At 46.6% G+C, this 17,275-nt stretch overlaps 2 protein-coding genes across 4 annotated transcripts in view; both read left to right on the top strand.

The window, feature by feature from the left end:
- Positions 1-17,275, top strand: part of LOC141114281 (NXPE family member 4-like) — a 319,509-nt gene that overhangs the window by 34,220 nt on the left and 268,014 nt on the right. The window lies entirely within an intron of this gene.
- Positions 17,114-17,275, top strand: part of LOC141114280 (NXPE family member 1-like) — an 80,429-nt gene continuing 80,267 nt past the window's right edge. Inside the window, exon 1 of the mRNA XM_073607877.1 lies at positions 17,114-17,223. Coding sequence (XP_073463978.1) covers positions 17,125-17,223 — 99 coding nt within the window. The 5' untranslated portion in view covers positions 17,114-17,124. The remainder of the gene's footprint in view (positions 17,224-17,275) is intronic.

Genomic DNA, 17,275 nt, shown 5'->3' with positions numbered 1-17,275 from the left:
ATGCGTTGCGTCAAAGATCACATGACGTTCTCAACCCTTGCTATTTTGCACAGTCTGCACATTGCTCTTTTTTGCATTTTTTTGCACTTTATATTCATTACTGTTTCTGTGGATTATGACTATTGAATTTACACTACTTGGACTTGTTCCTATTGCACATGTAATTTGCACTTTATATTTGTTATTTGTACTTGAAGTTTTTTTGTTGAGTGAGCGCCGCTTATACATTTACTTCAAAATATTAGACTACAATAGCCTCTAAAAAGCGCCTGACAACTACCTCCCATTCTGTGCAGTGTGTGCTTTCACACTCGGGCGGTGCACTTGCGGGACGTTAGGAAAAGTCCTGCAAGCAGCATCTTTGGGTCAGGTTGGCAGTGATGTATTTAGCGCTTCCAAAATGCTTTCAAAGCGCCTTAAAATCAATTTGAAAGTGCAGCGAAAGCGGTACAAAATTTGATTGTTTACCTTTTTTTAAGTTAAAAGCGCCCTGCTTGCGACCGAAAAGCTCTGCAAAAGCGCAGCTAAAACAGCACTAAAGCACCACAAAAACGAGAGGCGCCTTAGTGCTAACAGCCGGGCACTGCAGTGTGAAAGTAGCCTTAGTAATGTGAACTTTTTGTATGTCACTGTGGTTACATTCATCTGGTCCTTTTCTGTCTCTCCCTGAGAAGATGAAGAAGGGGGATAAACGTGAAATGAGCTGGCTTTATAGTCACACGCACTATTTACCAATAAAATCACAATGCCTTCATAAGTGAAAGTTTGAGACTTTTGATTACTACCATACTTAAGGTAGCCTCAAACAGTCCTGCAGAGTATGGCTCTCCTCGAAGGAATGGGGTTGTGGTGTGCATACACAGACTAAAGAAGACTCCGATGGGCTATTTTTATGAAGAGAGGTCATGCTCCTCTGGGCAGGGCAGCACAGTGAAGTTCACTGGAACTTGGGTAGAGGTAAGTATCAGACCAGATGTGTGTGTGGGGGCAGGCCAAAGGTACAGTTGTTCTTTAAAAATATTATCTCATAACTGTGTCTACTTTTAGTTATTGCATTGTAAAAAAAGGGCCTGGAGCAAAAAAAAAAAGTCAGTTTAGTTTTGAAAGGTTGTGGTTTGTTACCAGATTCGTAGTGGCTAAAAGCTGGGAAGGGTCTCAGGAGGTTAAGGGGGAAGTAGTGAGCTGCAAGGGTCCAGTCGGCAATTTTTCAGAGGAGAAGAAATGTCCCTCCTCCCTCCACATTATTCTTTGTGGTTATTGTCATGTGATTGTCATGGCAGCCTGGCGGGGGTTGGTCTTTGGAGCATGTAAAAATTTAGGATAATAGAATGGTTTGACACCCATCGGTGGTATGGGGTCCTCGAGTACATTCCTGTTAACAAGGAGTCAACTCAGAATATGTAAAATGGAGGTCACTGAGGATAATGAGGTTTGTCTTCGAGCCGGTGTGTTGTGGCTGTGGGCCTAAGTTTAAGCAAAGGTTTTCCGCAGTGAATAATGGAATGCATTTGTTGCCTTCAAAGACCACCAAGCTTTCTTTCTCTGTTTTAAAGAATGTTATATTATTTAACTTTAGTTAATTTATTTGTTAATAAAAGGTTGTGATGGCCATTTTGACTCCAAATCTTGGTGTTGTTTTTTATTGCATAGACTGTGTTTGGTGGCATGGCCTTACAGGCTTGGGTTCAAGTTGGGGGTCATCTATTCTAGATTGCCATGAGAAGAAGGTTTTATCTTACTCTACTGACTTAGAAAGCTATGGGTAAAGTTCTCTTTTGATATCCCTTTACCCCACTGATAATTAATTTTTATCTAATACGGTTGCCCTGTTTGTAAATAGTTTGTAGCCTTCTGCTTATTAACACTGCTATTGGGACATAAAACATTTTACATAAAACAGCCCAGAAACACTTCAGAACAGGGAAATAGTATATTTGGTGTGATGCATCCTTTTTTAAACTGTGATTCTATATCTGTGTAGTACCCTCTAGTGTGCTACTATTGGTAGTGCCGGCAAATTTTAGTCTGACCTAGGGCTAAACCTGAGTCATGGAATTTTGGTCAGGGTTACTAGAGTTCAGGGCTGAATGACTTATCTTGGCAGCTCCCTGGTGCCTCCCCCTGGTTCTAGAGTATTGGAGAATGTTCTAGAAATTAGTGGGCGGAAGCTAGGAGGGTTGCCTTGAACATTTAGGGCCCCTTGGCCAATCCCCAGGAAGTGGGCCTGGCAGGGAGCTAAGGAGCCCTTAAATAGACATGAGCCATACCAGCAGGGGGAGTCAGTTGGAGAAAAGCTTTCCAGAGAGGCAGTAGGAGCAAAGAGAGACAGAATGAGTAGATCAGCATGGTGCAGGGACAGACAACGGGAGAGACTGCCATCTGTAGCAGGTCTCTCTTGAAGACAGCGGTGTGCTTAAGTCTTCATCCAACCTTGCCCTGGGAGCTCCCCAGAGTGTGTCAGTTGGGTAGACGGGGAAGAAGAAACAGCCAGGTGGGCTGGCGAAGTGGCAGCCAGGTGAGCTAGCATATCCTGCAAGAAGTAGAGCTGGGACCAGTGTCTACAGTAAAGCAGATGGTGTTGCAAGAAGCAGTTCACTCCACATGTGCTACTTTTCCCAAGGGACTAATGCCCTGTACACACGATCGCACATTCGGACAACAAAATCCATCGGATTTTTTCCGACGGATGTTGGCTCAAACTTGTCTTGCATACACACGGTCACACAAAGTTGGTCGGAAATTCCGAATGTCAAGATTGCGGTGACATACAACACGTACGACGAACTGAAATAAATGAAGTTCAATAGCCAGTGCGGCTCTTCTGCTTGATTCTGAGCATGCGTGGCACTTTGTGCGTCGGAATTGTCCACACACGATCGGAATTTATGAGAACAGATTTTGTTGTCGGAAAATTTTAGATCCAGCTCTCAAACTTTGTGTGTCAGAAATTCCAATGGAAGAAGTCACATGGAGCCTACACACGGTCGTAATTTTCCGACAACAAGCTCCGATCGCACATTTTCCGTCGGAAAGTCCGATCGTGTGTACAGGGCATAAGAGTTCCTAGCCTGTAAGGGGCTGTTACTGAACTAACTAAAAAGAATGTTAGTTCCTAAGGAGTGAACCCAGGTGGGAGCTGTAAATAGGGAGGAATTTGTCCCTGATTTTGTTTATCATTGTCAAGTTGGGCGTCCCATAATCCCCAGCCCCATCCAGGTTTTCATCCCCTGATAAAAACAACAAAAACAAGCCTAATGCCCCGTACACACGGTCGGACTTTGTTCGGACATTCCGACAACAAAAATCCTAGGATTTTTTCCGACGGATGTTGGCTCAAACTTGTTTTGCGTACACACGGTCGCACAAAGTTGTCGGAATTTCCGATCGCTAAGAACGCGGTGACGTCAAGCACATACGACGAGACTAGAAAAGGCCAGTTCAGAACCAAGCGCGGCACCCTTTGGGCTCCTTTTGCTAATCTCGTGTTAGTAAAAGTTTGGTGAGAGACGATTCGCGCTTTTTCAGACTCGTGGCTTTCAGATCGTTTTCTGCCGTTCAGTTTGTGCTTGTGGGTTTGTATCTGCTCTTCAGTGCGTGCAAGCAAGTTCCGCGTGACTTTAATTAGTCATTGTATTCTTGTTCGTTCGTTACTGTTTTTCAGGTTGCTCTTCACAGGCCTTGCTGTTCTTCAGTGCGTTCTGTTACTTCGTTCTGAGCAGCCGACCATTTTCTAGCCATGTTGCGTATGCATACTCCTCATAGAGTTCGTGCTGTGCGGGGGCTTGGTGTTGGGGTCCTGACCTTGACACAAGTTCAGTCCATGAACAGGGTGGGGAGTAGGGATGAGCCGAACACCCCCCGGTTCGGTTCGCACCAGAACCCGCGAACGGACCGAAAGTTCGCACGAACGTTAGAACCCCATTGACGTCTATGGGACTCGAACGTTCGAAATCAAAAGTGCTCATTTTAAAGGCTAATTTGCATGGTATTGTCCTAAAAAGGGTTTGGGGACCCGGGTCCTACCCCAGGGGACATGTGTCAATGCAAAAAAAACTTTTAAAAACGGCCGTTTTTTCGGGAGCAGTGATTTTAATGATGCTTAAAGTAAAAAAAAAAAAGTGAAATATTCCTTTAAATATTGTACCTGGGGGGTGTCTATAGTATGCCTGTAAAGTGACGCGTGTTTCCCATGTTTAGAACAGTCCCTGCACCAAATGTCATTTTTAAAGGAAAAAATCTCATTTAAAACTGCTTGCGGGTTTAATGTCATGTCGGGTCATGGCAATATGGATGAAAATCAGTGAGACAAACGGCATGGGTACCCCCCAGTCCATTACCAGGCCCTTTGGGTCTTGTATGGATATTAAGGGGAACCCCGCACCCAAATTAAAATAAGGAAAGGTGTGGGGCCACCAGGCCCTATATACTCTGAACAGCAGTATACAGGCGGTGCAAACAAGACAGGGACTGTAGGTTTGTTGTTAAGTAGAATCTGTTTGTAATTTTGAACATTTTTAACGTGTTTAGCTCCAGCCAAAAAATCTTTTCTAAGCTTTTTGGAAAACATAGGGAAGGGTTATCACCCCTGTGACATTTGTTTTGCTGTCTTTCCTCCTCTTCAGAAGATTTCACCTCACTTTTTTGTCCCAATGAAAAATGTTTTTTGAAAATTTGGGTTTTTTTGTGGAACAAGGATTGGAAAGCATCAGTGGAAAGGAGAAATTGTTTTCCCATATTAACTCTTACAGGAGAGAATTTCCCTTCCTAGGGGTAGATTTCATCTCACTTCCTGTTGTCTCCTTCCGTTTGCAAGTAGGAGTCGTTTGTAAGTTAGATGTTTGAAAGTAGGGTCCTGCCCTATATACTCAGCAGAAATTTGGGCCTTAGGTGTTGCTGTGGCCACAACACTGTAAGCCCTCACAGGGCCCTGCTGTGAAATATTAGATCAAGAATTGTAATTACATGCCCCTGTTGAACAGGAGCTGAAAAATTAGGCCTTAGGCACTGGTGCTGGTGCCACAACACTGCAACCCCTCACAGACACTCTAGTTGGAACGCAGGAACGAGCCCTGCTGCAAAGTATTGCTTCAAAAATTGTAATTACACGCCCGTTAGACAGGGGCAGAAAAATTGGGCCTTAGGCACTGGTGCTGGTGCCACAACACTGCAACCCCTCACAGACACTCTAGTTGGAACGCAGGAACGAGCCCTGCTGCAAAGTATTGCATCAAAAATTGTAATTACACGCCCCTGTTAGACAGGGGCAGAAAAATTGGGCCTTAGGCACTGGTGCTGGTGCCACAACACTGCAACCCCTCACAGACACTCTAGTTGGAACGCAGGAACGAGCCCTGCTGCAAAGTATTGCATCAAAAATTGTAATTACACGCCCCTGTTAGACAGGGGCAGAAAAATTGGGCCTTAGGCACTGGTGCTGGTGCCACAACACTGCAACCCCTCACAGACACTCTAGTTGGAATGCAGGAACGAGCCCTGCTGCAAAGTATTACATCAAAAATTGTAATTACACGCCCCTGTTAAACAGGGGCTGAAAAATTGTGCCTTAGGCACTGGTGGTGGCGCCCAGAACCAAAAATGTTCTTACAAGCTATCAGCGTGATGATTGAGGAGGAAGAGGATAATTACTCAGGGATAGTCACTCAGCATCAGCATAGGCAGTCTTTGAAGGGATCTGAGATTTCAAAAAAAATTATTCGGTTACATCAGCATCAGGTGCTTGGTAGCTGGTGGTGATCCAAGACTCATTCATTTTTATGAAGGTCAGCCGATCGACCGAGTCGGTGGACAGACGCACCCTGTGATTGGTTACCACGCCTCCAGCAGCACTGAATGTGCGTTCCGAAAGAACGCTGGATGCAGGACAGGCCAGTAGCTCAATTGCATACTGTGCAAGCTCTGGCCAGTGATCCATCCTCAAGACCCAGTAACCCAGAGGATTTTCGGTGGGAAAGGTGTCCAAGTCTGATCTTGCCCCTAGGTATTCCTGCACCATGTAAAACAGACGCTGGCGATGGTTGCTGGAACCGATCATACCTTGGGGCTGCGGACCAAAAAATTGTCTGAACGCATCGGTCAGACGGCCACCTTCTCCACCGCTCCTTCTTTGACTGACCGAAGCCTCAGCAACACGTTGTCCAGAAACAGGAGTTTGTAACCTCCCAGTCTCTGGGAACGCGTTGCACAGACCTTTCTGCAAGGCCTCCCGAAGATGTTTCATCCTCTGCTCCCTCTGCGATGGCAAGATAAGGTCCGCAACCTTACCCTTGTAACGTGGATCAAGGAGGGTTGCCAGCCAGTATTGGTCCTTCTCCTTGATACCACGAATACGAGGATCCTTACGCAGGCTTTGCAGGATCAGGGAGGCCATGCAGCGTAGGTTTGCTGAGGCATTCGGTCCGGAGTCCTCTGGGTCACTAAGGACAACAACATCCGCAGCCACCTCCTCCCAGCCACGTACAAGTCCATGTGTTCCTTGGGACTGATCCCTTAAAGACTGCTGCTGATGCTGAGTGCCAGGCTCCACCTCCATACTGACACAATCTTCCTCCTCCTCCTCCTCCTCCTCGTCCTCTTCCTGTGTGATCGGCGGGCACGCAGGAACACTGTCTGGATAAAGGGGGCCTTGAGAGCTAAGGAAGTCCTCCTCTTCCTGCCTCTGTTCTGCCTCAAGTGCCCTGTCCATTATTCCACGCAGCGTGTGCTCCAACAGGTGGACAAGGGGGACAGTGTCACTGATGCATGCACTGTCAGTGCTCACCATCCTCGTGGCCTCCTCGAATGGTGACAGGACAGTGCATGCATCCCTGATCATGGCCCACTGGCGTGGGGAAAAAAAACCAAGCTCCCCTGACCCTGTCCTGGTGCCATAGTCGCACAGGTACTCATTGATGGCCCTCTGCTGCGTGTGCAGCCGCTGCAGCATGGCCAACGTTGAGTTCCACCTGGTGGGCATGTCACAGATTAGGCGGTTCTTGGGCAGGTTAAACTCCTTTTGGAGGTCCATCAGCCGAGCACTGGCATTATATGACCGGCGGAAATGCACACAGACTTTCCTGGCCTGCCTCAGGACATCCTGTAAGCCCGGGTACCTGCCCAAGAACCGCTGCACCACCAAGTTAAGGACGTGAGCCAAACAGGGCACATGGGTCATTTGTCCCTGTCGGAGGGCAGAGAGGAGGTTGGTGCCATTGTCGCAAACCACCATTCCTGCCTTAAGTTGGCGTGGCGTCAACCACCTCTGAACCTGCCCCTGCAGAGCTGACAGAACCTCTGCCCCAGTGTGGCTCCTGTCCCCCAAGCACACCAGCTCAAGCACCGCATGGCATCTTTTGGCCTGCGTACTTGCGTAGCCCCTTGAACGCCTACGGAGCACCGCTGGTTCCGAGGAAGAGGCCATGGAGGAAGAAGAAGAGGAGGGGGTGGAGGAGAGAGGTGTGTCACAATCAGCATTTTGGAGGCGTGGTGGCGGAACAACCTCCAACACTACTGCACCTTGTCCTGCATCCTTCCCAGCTGCCAGCAGAGTCACCCAATGCGCCGTGAAACTTAGGTAACGTCCCTGTCCATGCCTGCTGGACCATGAGGCAGCGGTAATATGCACCTTACCGCTGACCGCCCTGTCCAGCGAGGCATGGACATTGCCTTCCACATGCCGGTAGAGAGCCGGAATCGCCTTCTGTGAGAAAAAGTGGCATTTGGGTACCTGCCACTGAGGAACCGCACATTCCACAAACTCACGGAAGGGGGCAGAGTCTACCAACTGAAAAGGCAGCAGTTGAAGTGCTAGCAATTTTGCCAAGCTAGCATTCAACCGCTGGGCATGTGGATGGCTGGGAGCAAACTTCTTTCGGCGGTGCAGCAGCTGGGGCAGGGAAATTTGCCTGGTACAATCTGACGTCGGTGTACCAAAAGCAGATTGCCCACAAGTACTTGGCTGTGACACACCTAATTCTACACCTTCATTCCTCTCACTGCAGGTCTCAGAGAGGACTGAAGGTCTAGTGGGGTTGGAAATCTCAGCTGATGAGGAGCAAGGAGAGATCCTCTTTGTTCTTTGGTGTGGGTCTTTTAGATACGCTTGCCAACGAACTGCATGGCAGGTCAACATATGTCTGGTCAAGCATGTGGTACCCAAGCGGGAGATGTTTTGGCCACGCGAGATACGCTTGAGACATATGTTGCAAATAGCAGCGGTGCGATCTGATGCACTCGTCTCAAAAAAGGCCCACACCAAAGAACTTTTTGAATAACGCGCAGAGACTGCAGCGCCCTGCACATGTGGAGCTTTGGGGTGTGATGCAGTCAATGTGCTGCCCTTAGGCTGGCCCCTGGAGGGCATCCTGCCTCGTTGGTGATGTGCCGCCGCCTCCTCCTCCTCCTCCTCCTTCTCCTCCTCTCTCCTATCAGGCACCCACGTTGAGTCAGTGACCTCATCATCCCCTCCCTCCTCATCACTGGAGCAAACCTGGCAGTATGCTGCAGCAGGGGGAGCATGACTGCCAGATTGCTGTCCTTCTTGGGCACCCCCTCTGTCCGTGCTCATGTTACTGCCTTCATCGAGCTCAGTATCGTCATCAGAGCCTTCCAAACGCTGGGCATCCTCCTGGAGCATGTACCCAACACTGTGGTCAAACAGTTCGAGGGAATCCTCATGAGGACATGGTGGAGCTAGGGAAGGAGTCACTGATGACATTGAGCTGAGGGAAGAGGCCACTGCTTTGCCAGACAAAGCACCCTGGGCATGGGTGAGAGAGGATGAGGAGGATGAGGACGGCTTGGTCATCCACTCGACCAAGTCTTCCGCATGTTGCGGCTCAACACGGCCAGCTGCCGAAAAAAAGGCCAAGCGTGTCCCATGGCCACGTGCTGATGAGGATGCACCGTCTCCACGACCAGCACTAGACACAGAGCCTGCTTGCCCTCTCTTATTGGCTTGTGACTGTCTGCCTCTCCTTCTTGGCCTTCCAGACATACTAATGGCCTGTAGCTGCACTAAGCTGGGATAGAACACCTGTAATTTTCTTCAGGTAGCTTTATATACTGTAACCAGACAAGCCTGCCTGTCAGTAGGAAGATAACAGGAACGGATCTAGCTGAACACTGTGAGCAGGACGCACTGTACTAAATGTAAATAGTCTAGCTGCCTGACCGTGGTACTAATAGGATCAAATAGAACACCTGTAATTTTCTTCAGGTAGCTTTATATACTGTAACCAGACAAGCCTGCCTGTCAGTAGGAAGATAACAGGAACGGATCTAGCTGAACACTGTGAGCAGGACGCACTGCACTAAATGTAAATAGTCTAAAAGATAACAGGAACGGATCTAGCTGAACACTGTGAGCAGGACGCACTGCACTAAATGTTAATAGTCTAGAAGATAACAGGAACGGATCTAGCTGAACACTGTGAGCAGGACGCACTGCACTAAATGTAAATAGTCTAGAAGATAACAGGAACGGATCTAGCTGAACACTGTGAGCAGGACGCACTGCACTAAATGTAAATAGTCTAGAAGATAACAGGAACGGATCTAGCTGAACACTGTGAGCAGGACGCACTGCACTAAATGTAAATAGCAGGAACGGATCTAGCTGAACACTGTGAGCAGGACGCACTGCACTAAATGTAAATAGTCTAGAAGATAACAGGAACGGATCTAGCTGAACACTGTGAGCAGGACGCACTGCACTAAATGTAAATAGCAGGAACGGATCTAGCTGAACACTGTGAGCAGAACGCACTGCACTAAATGTAAATAGCAGGAACGGATCTAGCTGAACACTGTGAGCAGGACGCACTGCACTAAATGTAAATAGCAGGAACGGATCTAGCTGAACACTGTGAGCAGGACGCACTGCACTAAATGTAAATAGCAGGAACGGATCTAGCTGAACACTGTGAGCAGGACGCACTGCACTAAATGTAAATAGCAGGAACGGATCTAGCTGAACACTGTGAGCAGGACGCACTGCACTAAATGTAAATTGCAGGAACGGATCTAGCTGAACACTGTGAGCAGGACGCACTGCACTAAATGTAAATAGCAGGAACGGATCTAGCTGAACACTGTGAGCAGGACGCACTGCACTAAATGTAAATAGTCTAGATAGAAGATAACAGGAACGGATCTAGCTAAACTGAATACAGTGTATATATATATATGCAACACCTGGGATGCATATATATACACAATACACTGTAAGTGCAGCTAACTGACTGACTGTTCTGCCTAATCTATCTAACTCAAATCAAATGACACTGTCTCTCTCTCTCTCTATCTCTCAGCACACCGGAACACACACTACACAGGGCCGCCGTGCAGGCGGCCTTATATAGTGTGGGGTGTGTACTAAATCCCCTGAGCCATAATTGGCCAAAGCCACCCTGGCTTTGGCCAATTACAGCTCTCTCTACTGACGGCGCTGTGATTGGCCAAGCATGCGGGTCATAGTGCATGCTTGGCCAATCATCAGCCAGCAATGCACTGCGATGCCGCAGTGAATTATGGGCCGTGACGCGCCACACGAATTTAGCGCGAACGGCCCATATCGTTCGCAATTCGGCGAACGGGCGAACAGCCGATGTTCGAGTCGAACATGGGTTCGACTCGAACACGAAGCTCATCCCTAGTGGGGAGGAGTTCATGGACCAAGAATTGGTTGCTTCAGCGTGACCAGTTCTCTCATATGCCTTTGCTCCGTGAGATCCGTGAGAATAATCCTAATGATTTCAGGAACTTTCTCAGGATGACGGACCCCGTGTTTCACCGTCTGTTGGCTTCGCTGACCCCTTATATTAGCAGGCAGGATATCTGCATGAGGCAAGCCATCACTGCGGAGCAGAGGCTGGTCGCTACCCTGCGGTATTTGGCGACAGGGAGAAGTCTGCAGGACTTGAAGTTCTTGACAGGCATCTCCCCCCAGGCTCTGGGTATCATCATCCCAGAGACCTGTTCTGCCATCATCCAGGTCCTGCAGAAGGAGTATATGAAGGTAAGATTTTTATCCTTTAATATCACATTTTTTTGTATTTAATGTTTTATAATATATTGTATTTCTTTCCTCATTCCCTAATTACCATGACTGGAATATGCTGTGAATGTCCCCTTTGTTCTCATGCATGCTGGATTTTTATGTCATTATTTTTTTAGGTCCTTCATACAGATTGGCCTTCAATAACCTCCCCAGCATGTTCTTTCCCTGCCCTATATTCACCTCATGTAGTCACTTAACAATGTATTTTTTCAGCTCCATAGTAGTGCTTTACCCCAAACACCCCCTAAAATGTTTATAAATGTTATTTTAGCTTTAAATTCTGGCAGAGTGGCAGAGGCTTATTTTTTGTGGTGTCCCCAAATCATTTTTACTAACCCTCCCTCCCCCCAACTGCTAAGTCAGCTGATCCCAATTCTCTATCTATCCTCAATCATCTATCTGCTGACTTTACCAAACCCATACACTTCCTAACTGCGGAGGGGCAAATGATGGGAAACATGTCCACATCATCCCATCACCCAACTCGGGGTCGTACTATTTCAACTATAAGGGGTTCAATAGTATTGTGATGTTGGCGGTGGTGTCGACTAATTACGACTTCTTGTATGTGGACGTGGGGAAGAATGGCCGGATATCCGATGGTGGAGTCATCGCCCAGATGGAGTTCTACAGGCGTCTCCAGAATGGCAGCTTGGACTTGCCAGCTCCAGAGGACAATGTGGAAGGACTCCCATTCGTGTTCGTTGCTGATGAAGCGTTTGCGCTGGGGGACCACCTGATGCGGCCATTCCCGATGAGGACCCTCACCCCGGAACAGAGGGTTTTTAATGACCGGCTGGCCAGAGCCCGAAGAGTGGTGGAGAACACATTTGGAATCCTGGCCAGCCGGTTCCGCCTATTTCTGACACCTATCCATATGGCGGAGTATAAACTGAACCATATTATACTGGCGTGCTGTATTCTCCATAACTTTTTAAGGAAACATTCGGCCAACTATGCTGGCTCAGTTGGGCCTGAGGCCGGAGTGATACCTGAAACACTGACGGCGCTTGAAAGCTTGCCCTCCCTGAGTGCCCGTGATGTCCGGTTATGATACCTGGAGTTCTTTGCGGGTAGGGGGGCCATCAATATGCCTTCAAATTTGTGAAGCCTTTTTCCAATAAAAAAAAAAAAGAAATTCTTTGCGGACATTTACTGCTTGTGTTTGTTTTAGCTGACCCTGACAGCAATGTGTGGAGTCCGGAAAATGGCCTGATTGTGTAACCTTATACAAAGCACTGTTGGCTGTTATTTACTAAAGGCAAAGACACTTTTTATACTACAAGTGCTCTTGAAACTGCAATGAAAATGCTCTTGTAGTGCAAAGAGGATTTGACCTTAGGAAATAACCACCATTTTTTTTACGGAAACAGCAATTACATCACCACAAAATGTTGTCGCGTTGAGACAATAATCCACACATTCTTGATTACCAAACTTTTTAATACCTGCACAATCACATGTGCATTTAGAAATGGTTTTTAGAACAAACCAACATGTTTGTTGTATAACAATTTTTGGGGTGGCATTATCAAAAATAGAAATATCCATTTACGATAAAACAGGCCTGTGTAAAACCAACAAGAAATACCAAAAACTTGAACTTACAAAGTTCACATATGGTAAAACCCGAAGGCAATATCAGACATGAGTATTTAGGAACTGTGTTTGATATTGCGTTCAGATGGGGTCAAATCACCCCTTGAAAAGCCAAATTTGGAAGATGCACACCAATTTACGAATGTCAACATGTGCGACCTGCCATCACGGGGGATCAAGGGACGTGTTTTGGGGGAGCAAGCCCTTCCTCACTGCTACTTTATTATTGAGAAAGGGGTTGCACCCCCAAAACGCATCCATTGATCTCCCGTGATGGCAGATAGCACATGTTGGCACACTGTATGCATCCTCCAAATTTGGCTTTTCTAAACATTACAAAAAAATTTAGAACATTGTACCACACAAAACCAAAAGTGATTTTGTGGGGTATTAAATTCGCCCCTAAACATCAATGATGTTATTATTTCTTTTAATCACATCATTGATTTTTGTCTTTAGGTTCTCCAATTCCAAATTACACCCCATGATCTCCCCGATCAGCATCTGGGCACTTTCGGATGTGAAAGGATCTCGATCACCTAAAAAGAGAGAAACCAAACAAAAAGAGGTATCAAAAATCTGCCAGCATCCATCTCTTACCTGAGCCTGTGGTCGCAGACACTCACCTGTTGTGGTGGCAATTTCAACCACATCTTCTTCCTCCTCCTGCTCCACTTGGGTTGGGGGTATTTCCCCTTCTTCCCGAGGTGGGGGGTCTCTGTTCTCCTCGGATGAGGGGTGTCCTCCGAGTCTTCTCTCCACTATGTAAAACAAAAATGGTATAATTAGCACACAGTGATTTGATGGCAGAACTATAAATAGGAAACATTGCTTGGAAGTGGGGTACAATTGTCTATTTTAGCAGAGTTCCAAGATGTCGCTTTTTTATTGTCCTTTGCCAACCTGCAATACTTTACCTGTTTAGTACAAGCTTCACAGATGGAGACCCCCCTATAGTATACACTGGAGCACCTGTGTGGGCCCCCTAATAAAAATGGTGTTCTTGTGTCCCACACTAGTGCTCCAGTGTCCAGATGTGAAAACAGCTGCTGAGTGTCCTCTCCTTATTACACAGAATCTAGTTAGCATTTCATTCTAGTAACAAACCCATCTACACAACCAAATATTTTTCATCCAAGTAGGCCCTAAAAAATGTGGGCAAATGCATATTATGGCAGAAACAATGTTGTTTTAGAGGGTGAAAAAAATTTTTTGTAGACGAACGAATAATGGGCCCATGAACATTAAAATTGACAGTTTAAACTGTACAATTAAGATAAGCATATGGTGCAGCACGAACGTAATAGACAACCTAAAGACAAAAATAATAGGAACACAGCACAACTACTTACTTTTTTGCAGCACTCTCCGGATCTTTCGGTACTGCTCGGGCTCTGTTAATTTTAGGTCCGACCACCGCTTCCTGAGCTGATCTTTCGATCGTCGTACCCTGAAGTTTCTGTGCAGACTTTTGATCACTTTAGCAATGATTTTGGCCTTTCTGATGTTGGGGTTGGGGTAAGGCCCATACTTTCCGTCATAGTCGGCCTTCTTCATGATGTCCACCATCTCCAACATCTCCCCAAAAGACATATTTGTCGCCTTAATTCGTCTCCTTCTGGATTGGGACGTTTCCGGATCCGGGCTTTCCTCCTCCTCGTTGCTAGAATTAGCACGCACCTGCTCTAAATCCGCCATGTGCTCTTCACCCACTGCGCCGAACAAAAAAGGGGCGGGGAATAGACTAGAAAGAATGTCAGGGGCGGGCGGAGTTACACGCATGCGCAGTGTGTATAAAGCGTAACACGCGTGCGTAGTACGTACGATCTGTGAGCGGACGAAGGAGCATTGGACGCGCCGATCGTAAGAATGAAGGTAAGAGACAAACTTGTGCCTATACTGCTTCTATATTGAGGCCTATATTGTAACCAGATTAGGAGAGTTTTGTCTGACATTAGGCTTTGTCTTGTGTTGTGTCTTGCAGTGAACATGGATATCTTATTAAAAGATAATGACTTCATGTCAATATTCATTGATATGTTAAGGGAGCTTAACCACCCACATTACAAGAACCAAGCAAAGAGGAAGGCAGCACTGGATCATTTGTTGGAAATTGTGAAGCAGGTGATCCCCACGGCAGACATCACATATTTGAAGATCCTAACTGGTGGCCTGAGGAGCACATATGTAAGGGAGCGCCAGAAAGTCCAGGATTCGCAGAGATCCGGAGCAGCAGATGACATCTATGTCCCCAGGATGTGGTACTATGACAGGCTGCATTTTCTGGCAGGCCAGACTTAACCCAGGTCATCTCTCTCCAGTCTTCCTTCCACGCTTCCTTCCCCCCCAGCTGAGGCTTCTGACGCCCAACCTGGGCCTTCCAGGCAACAACATGTGGAGGAGCCCAGCTTGAGCCAGGTATAGCATTCCTCTAAATAGTTCAGGTTGTCCAATCAATGATGTTAACTAGATGTTAGTTTGGAGCACTAATTTATGATTGTGATTGATGATGCAAAAACTAAAACCATGTCCCTTTTTCATACACAGGGAAGTCGCAGCCAGGAGGTGGCCGGGCCGAGCAGGCTGCCTGATATGCCGGTCCCTCCACTCCCCCTGGAAAGAGAAAGTGGCAGGAGGAGGAGTGCCCTAGAGGAGGCTGCCATAGGCCTCTTTTGGAGGGCTACAGAGGCCCTGGGAGCACCACACACCATGGAGGAGGACTTCGCTGCCATCATTGCCTCTAAAATGCAGAGGATGGAGGAGGAACAACAACTCATGTGTGAGTCGCTCATATTGGAGGCTCTTAACAAAGGTATGAGGGGCCAAATTACATCTCAGACACACCTTTGCGAACTCACAGATGGTCCTCCTCCTCCTCCTGCAGGTCCTCCTCCTCCTCCTCCTCCTCCTCCTCCTTCTCCTCCAGGTCCTCCCAGTCCTCCTCCTCCTCCAGGTCCTACTCCTCCTCCTGCCACATCTCCAACAGCACAGCCACAGCCCGGAATGAAGCGTGGAAGGAAGACCAGAAAGTGAGGACCCTGGATCCAGTCTGGTCGGCCAAAAGATGCAGCCTCTTGTGGTACCACAGCCTGGGGACACAGATGTCATCTGCTGCTTTCCGGATCTCTGCGACTTCTGGACCAGACTGCCCTCCCTTACATATGGACTGCTCAGGCCACCAATTTTGATGTTCAAGAATTGATGTCTGCCCTGGGGGTCCCAGGCTTCGCTAATTTCTGATGTTTATCCAGTGTTGCCTCCCTCTTTGTTTGGTTCTGAGCCCTTAATAAAGGAATTTTGGTTTGAATATACCTGCCTATGTGTGTTTCACTTCAAAAAGGAGAGTTTGTTTGTGAGGATTCAGGTACATTTCCAAAATACAATGTGAAATTAACAAGGGACACCAACAACAAACAATCTCCTTGAGATTAAATAATAAAAGATATCAATGGTGTTGTGGGAACTTGACACACAAAACACACACAAAAATAGTCTGGAGTAAAACTAAAAATAACATTAAACAAAGATCAGCCTTGGAAAAAATACAAACATAAAATCTAAACCAAAAATGGCTTGAAATCACAAAAAAAAAAAAAAAAAAAAAAAAAAAAAAATTCTGTCAGATGTGACAAATAACAATATATTCCGGGAATCCCAAGAAAAAAACACAAAAATAAGTTTGTGAGACGTGTGTGTAAATATGAGCAGCAAAACTACTTAATTCTTGTCACATTATAAAGAAGAAGAGAGTGCGCTGTATTAAACCATTTTTAACATTAGAGCTTGACGAAAGTGCTGTATCCATTGCGAACGCTAATTTTACCTGACCAAGCTGTTCCGTGTCGAAATTTCTTCTGAGCATGCGTGGCACTTTGTGCGTCGGAACAGGCCACACACGGTCGGAATTGACGCGATCGGATTTTGTTGTCGGAAAATTTTATCTCCTGCTCTCCAACTTTGTGTGTCGGATTTTCCGATGGAAAATGTCCGATGGAGCCCACACACCGTCGGAATTTCCAACAACACGCTCCGATCGGACATTTTCCATCGGAAAATCCGACCGTGTGTACGGGGCATAAGGACTGTTTCCTGTGTCTGGATGCAAAAAGGAAATGCTGTGTGACTGGCTGTTCAGCAGTGGAGAACCCTGACATTTGCAACTCCTACAGGGTACATGTGTAATCTGCCCCAAAAGGTGGCAATGTAACAATGAGGCTTACTGGTTTACCTATAGTACATCAGTTTATGTGTTTTTTTTTTGTTGCTAACCATGAAGTCACTTCACATTCTAATAACAAACACATGATGTGCCCATGACTTATTAGGCAAAACTTTAGCAAAAGAACAAAACAGGAACTTAACCATTAACAGGCAATTAGCATGAAAGCTGTCTAAACTTTGGGTTAGCCATTTTTTTTAAGACCTCCCTATAATTGTACACCTCACTTGTGTTTCAGGAGACCAATAAAATGTTCAAATCAACCAGAAAAGGTTTTATGATCATTTTGTGTTGTACAGTTATCGTTATGGTGGTGTTTAACTACATCGTTCACCTAAACTTCAGTCAGGTACGTTCTTTGTTGTAGACCTAACACTTAAATTGTGTTTGTGGATAAGTGT

The sequence above is a fragment of the Aquarana catesbeiana genome, linkage group LG12 (assembly GCF_042186555.1).
Source record: "Aquarana catesbeiana isolate 2022-GZ linkage group LG12, ASM4218655v1, whole genome shotgun sequence".
Classification (NCBI taxonomy): domain Eukaryota; kingdom Metazoa; phylum Chordata; class Amphibia; order Anura; family Ranidae; genus Aquarana; species Aquarana catesbeiana.
This window is presented reverse-complemented; position numbering and strand designations above follow the sequence as displayed.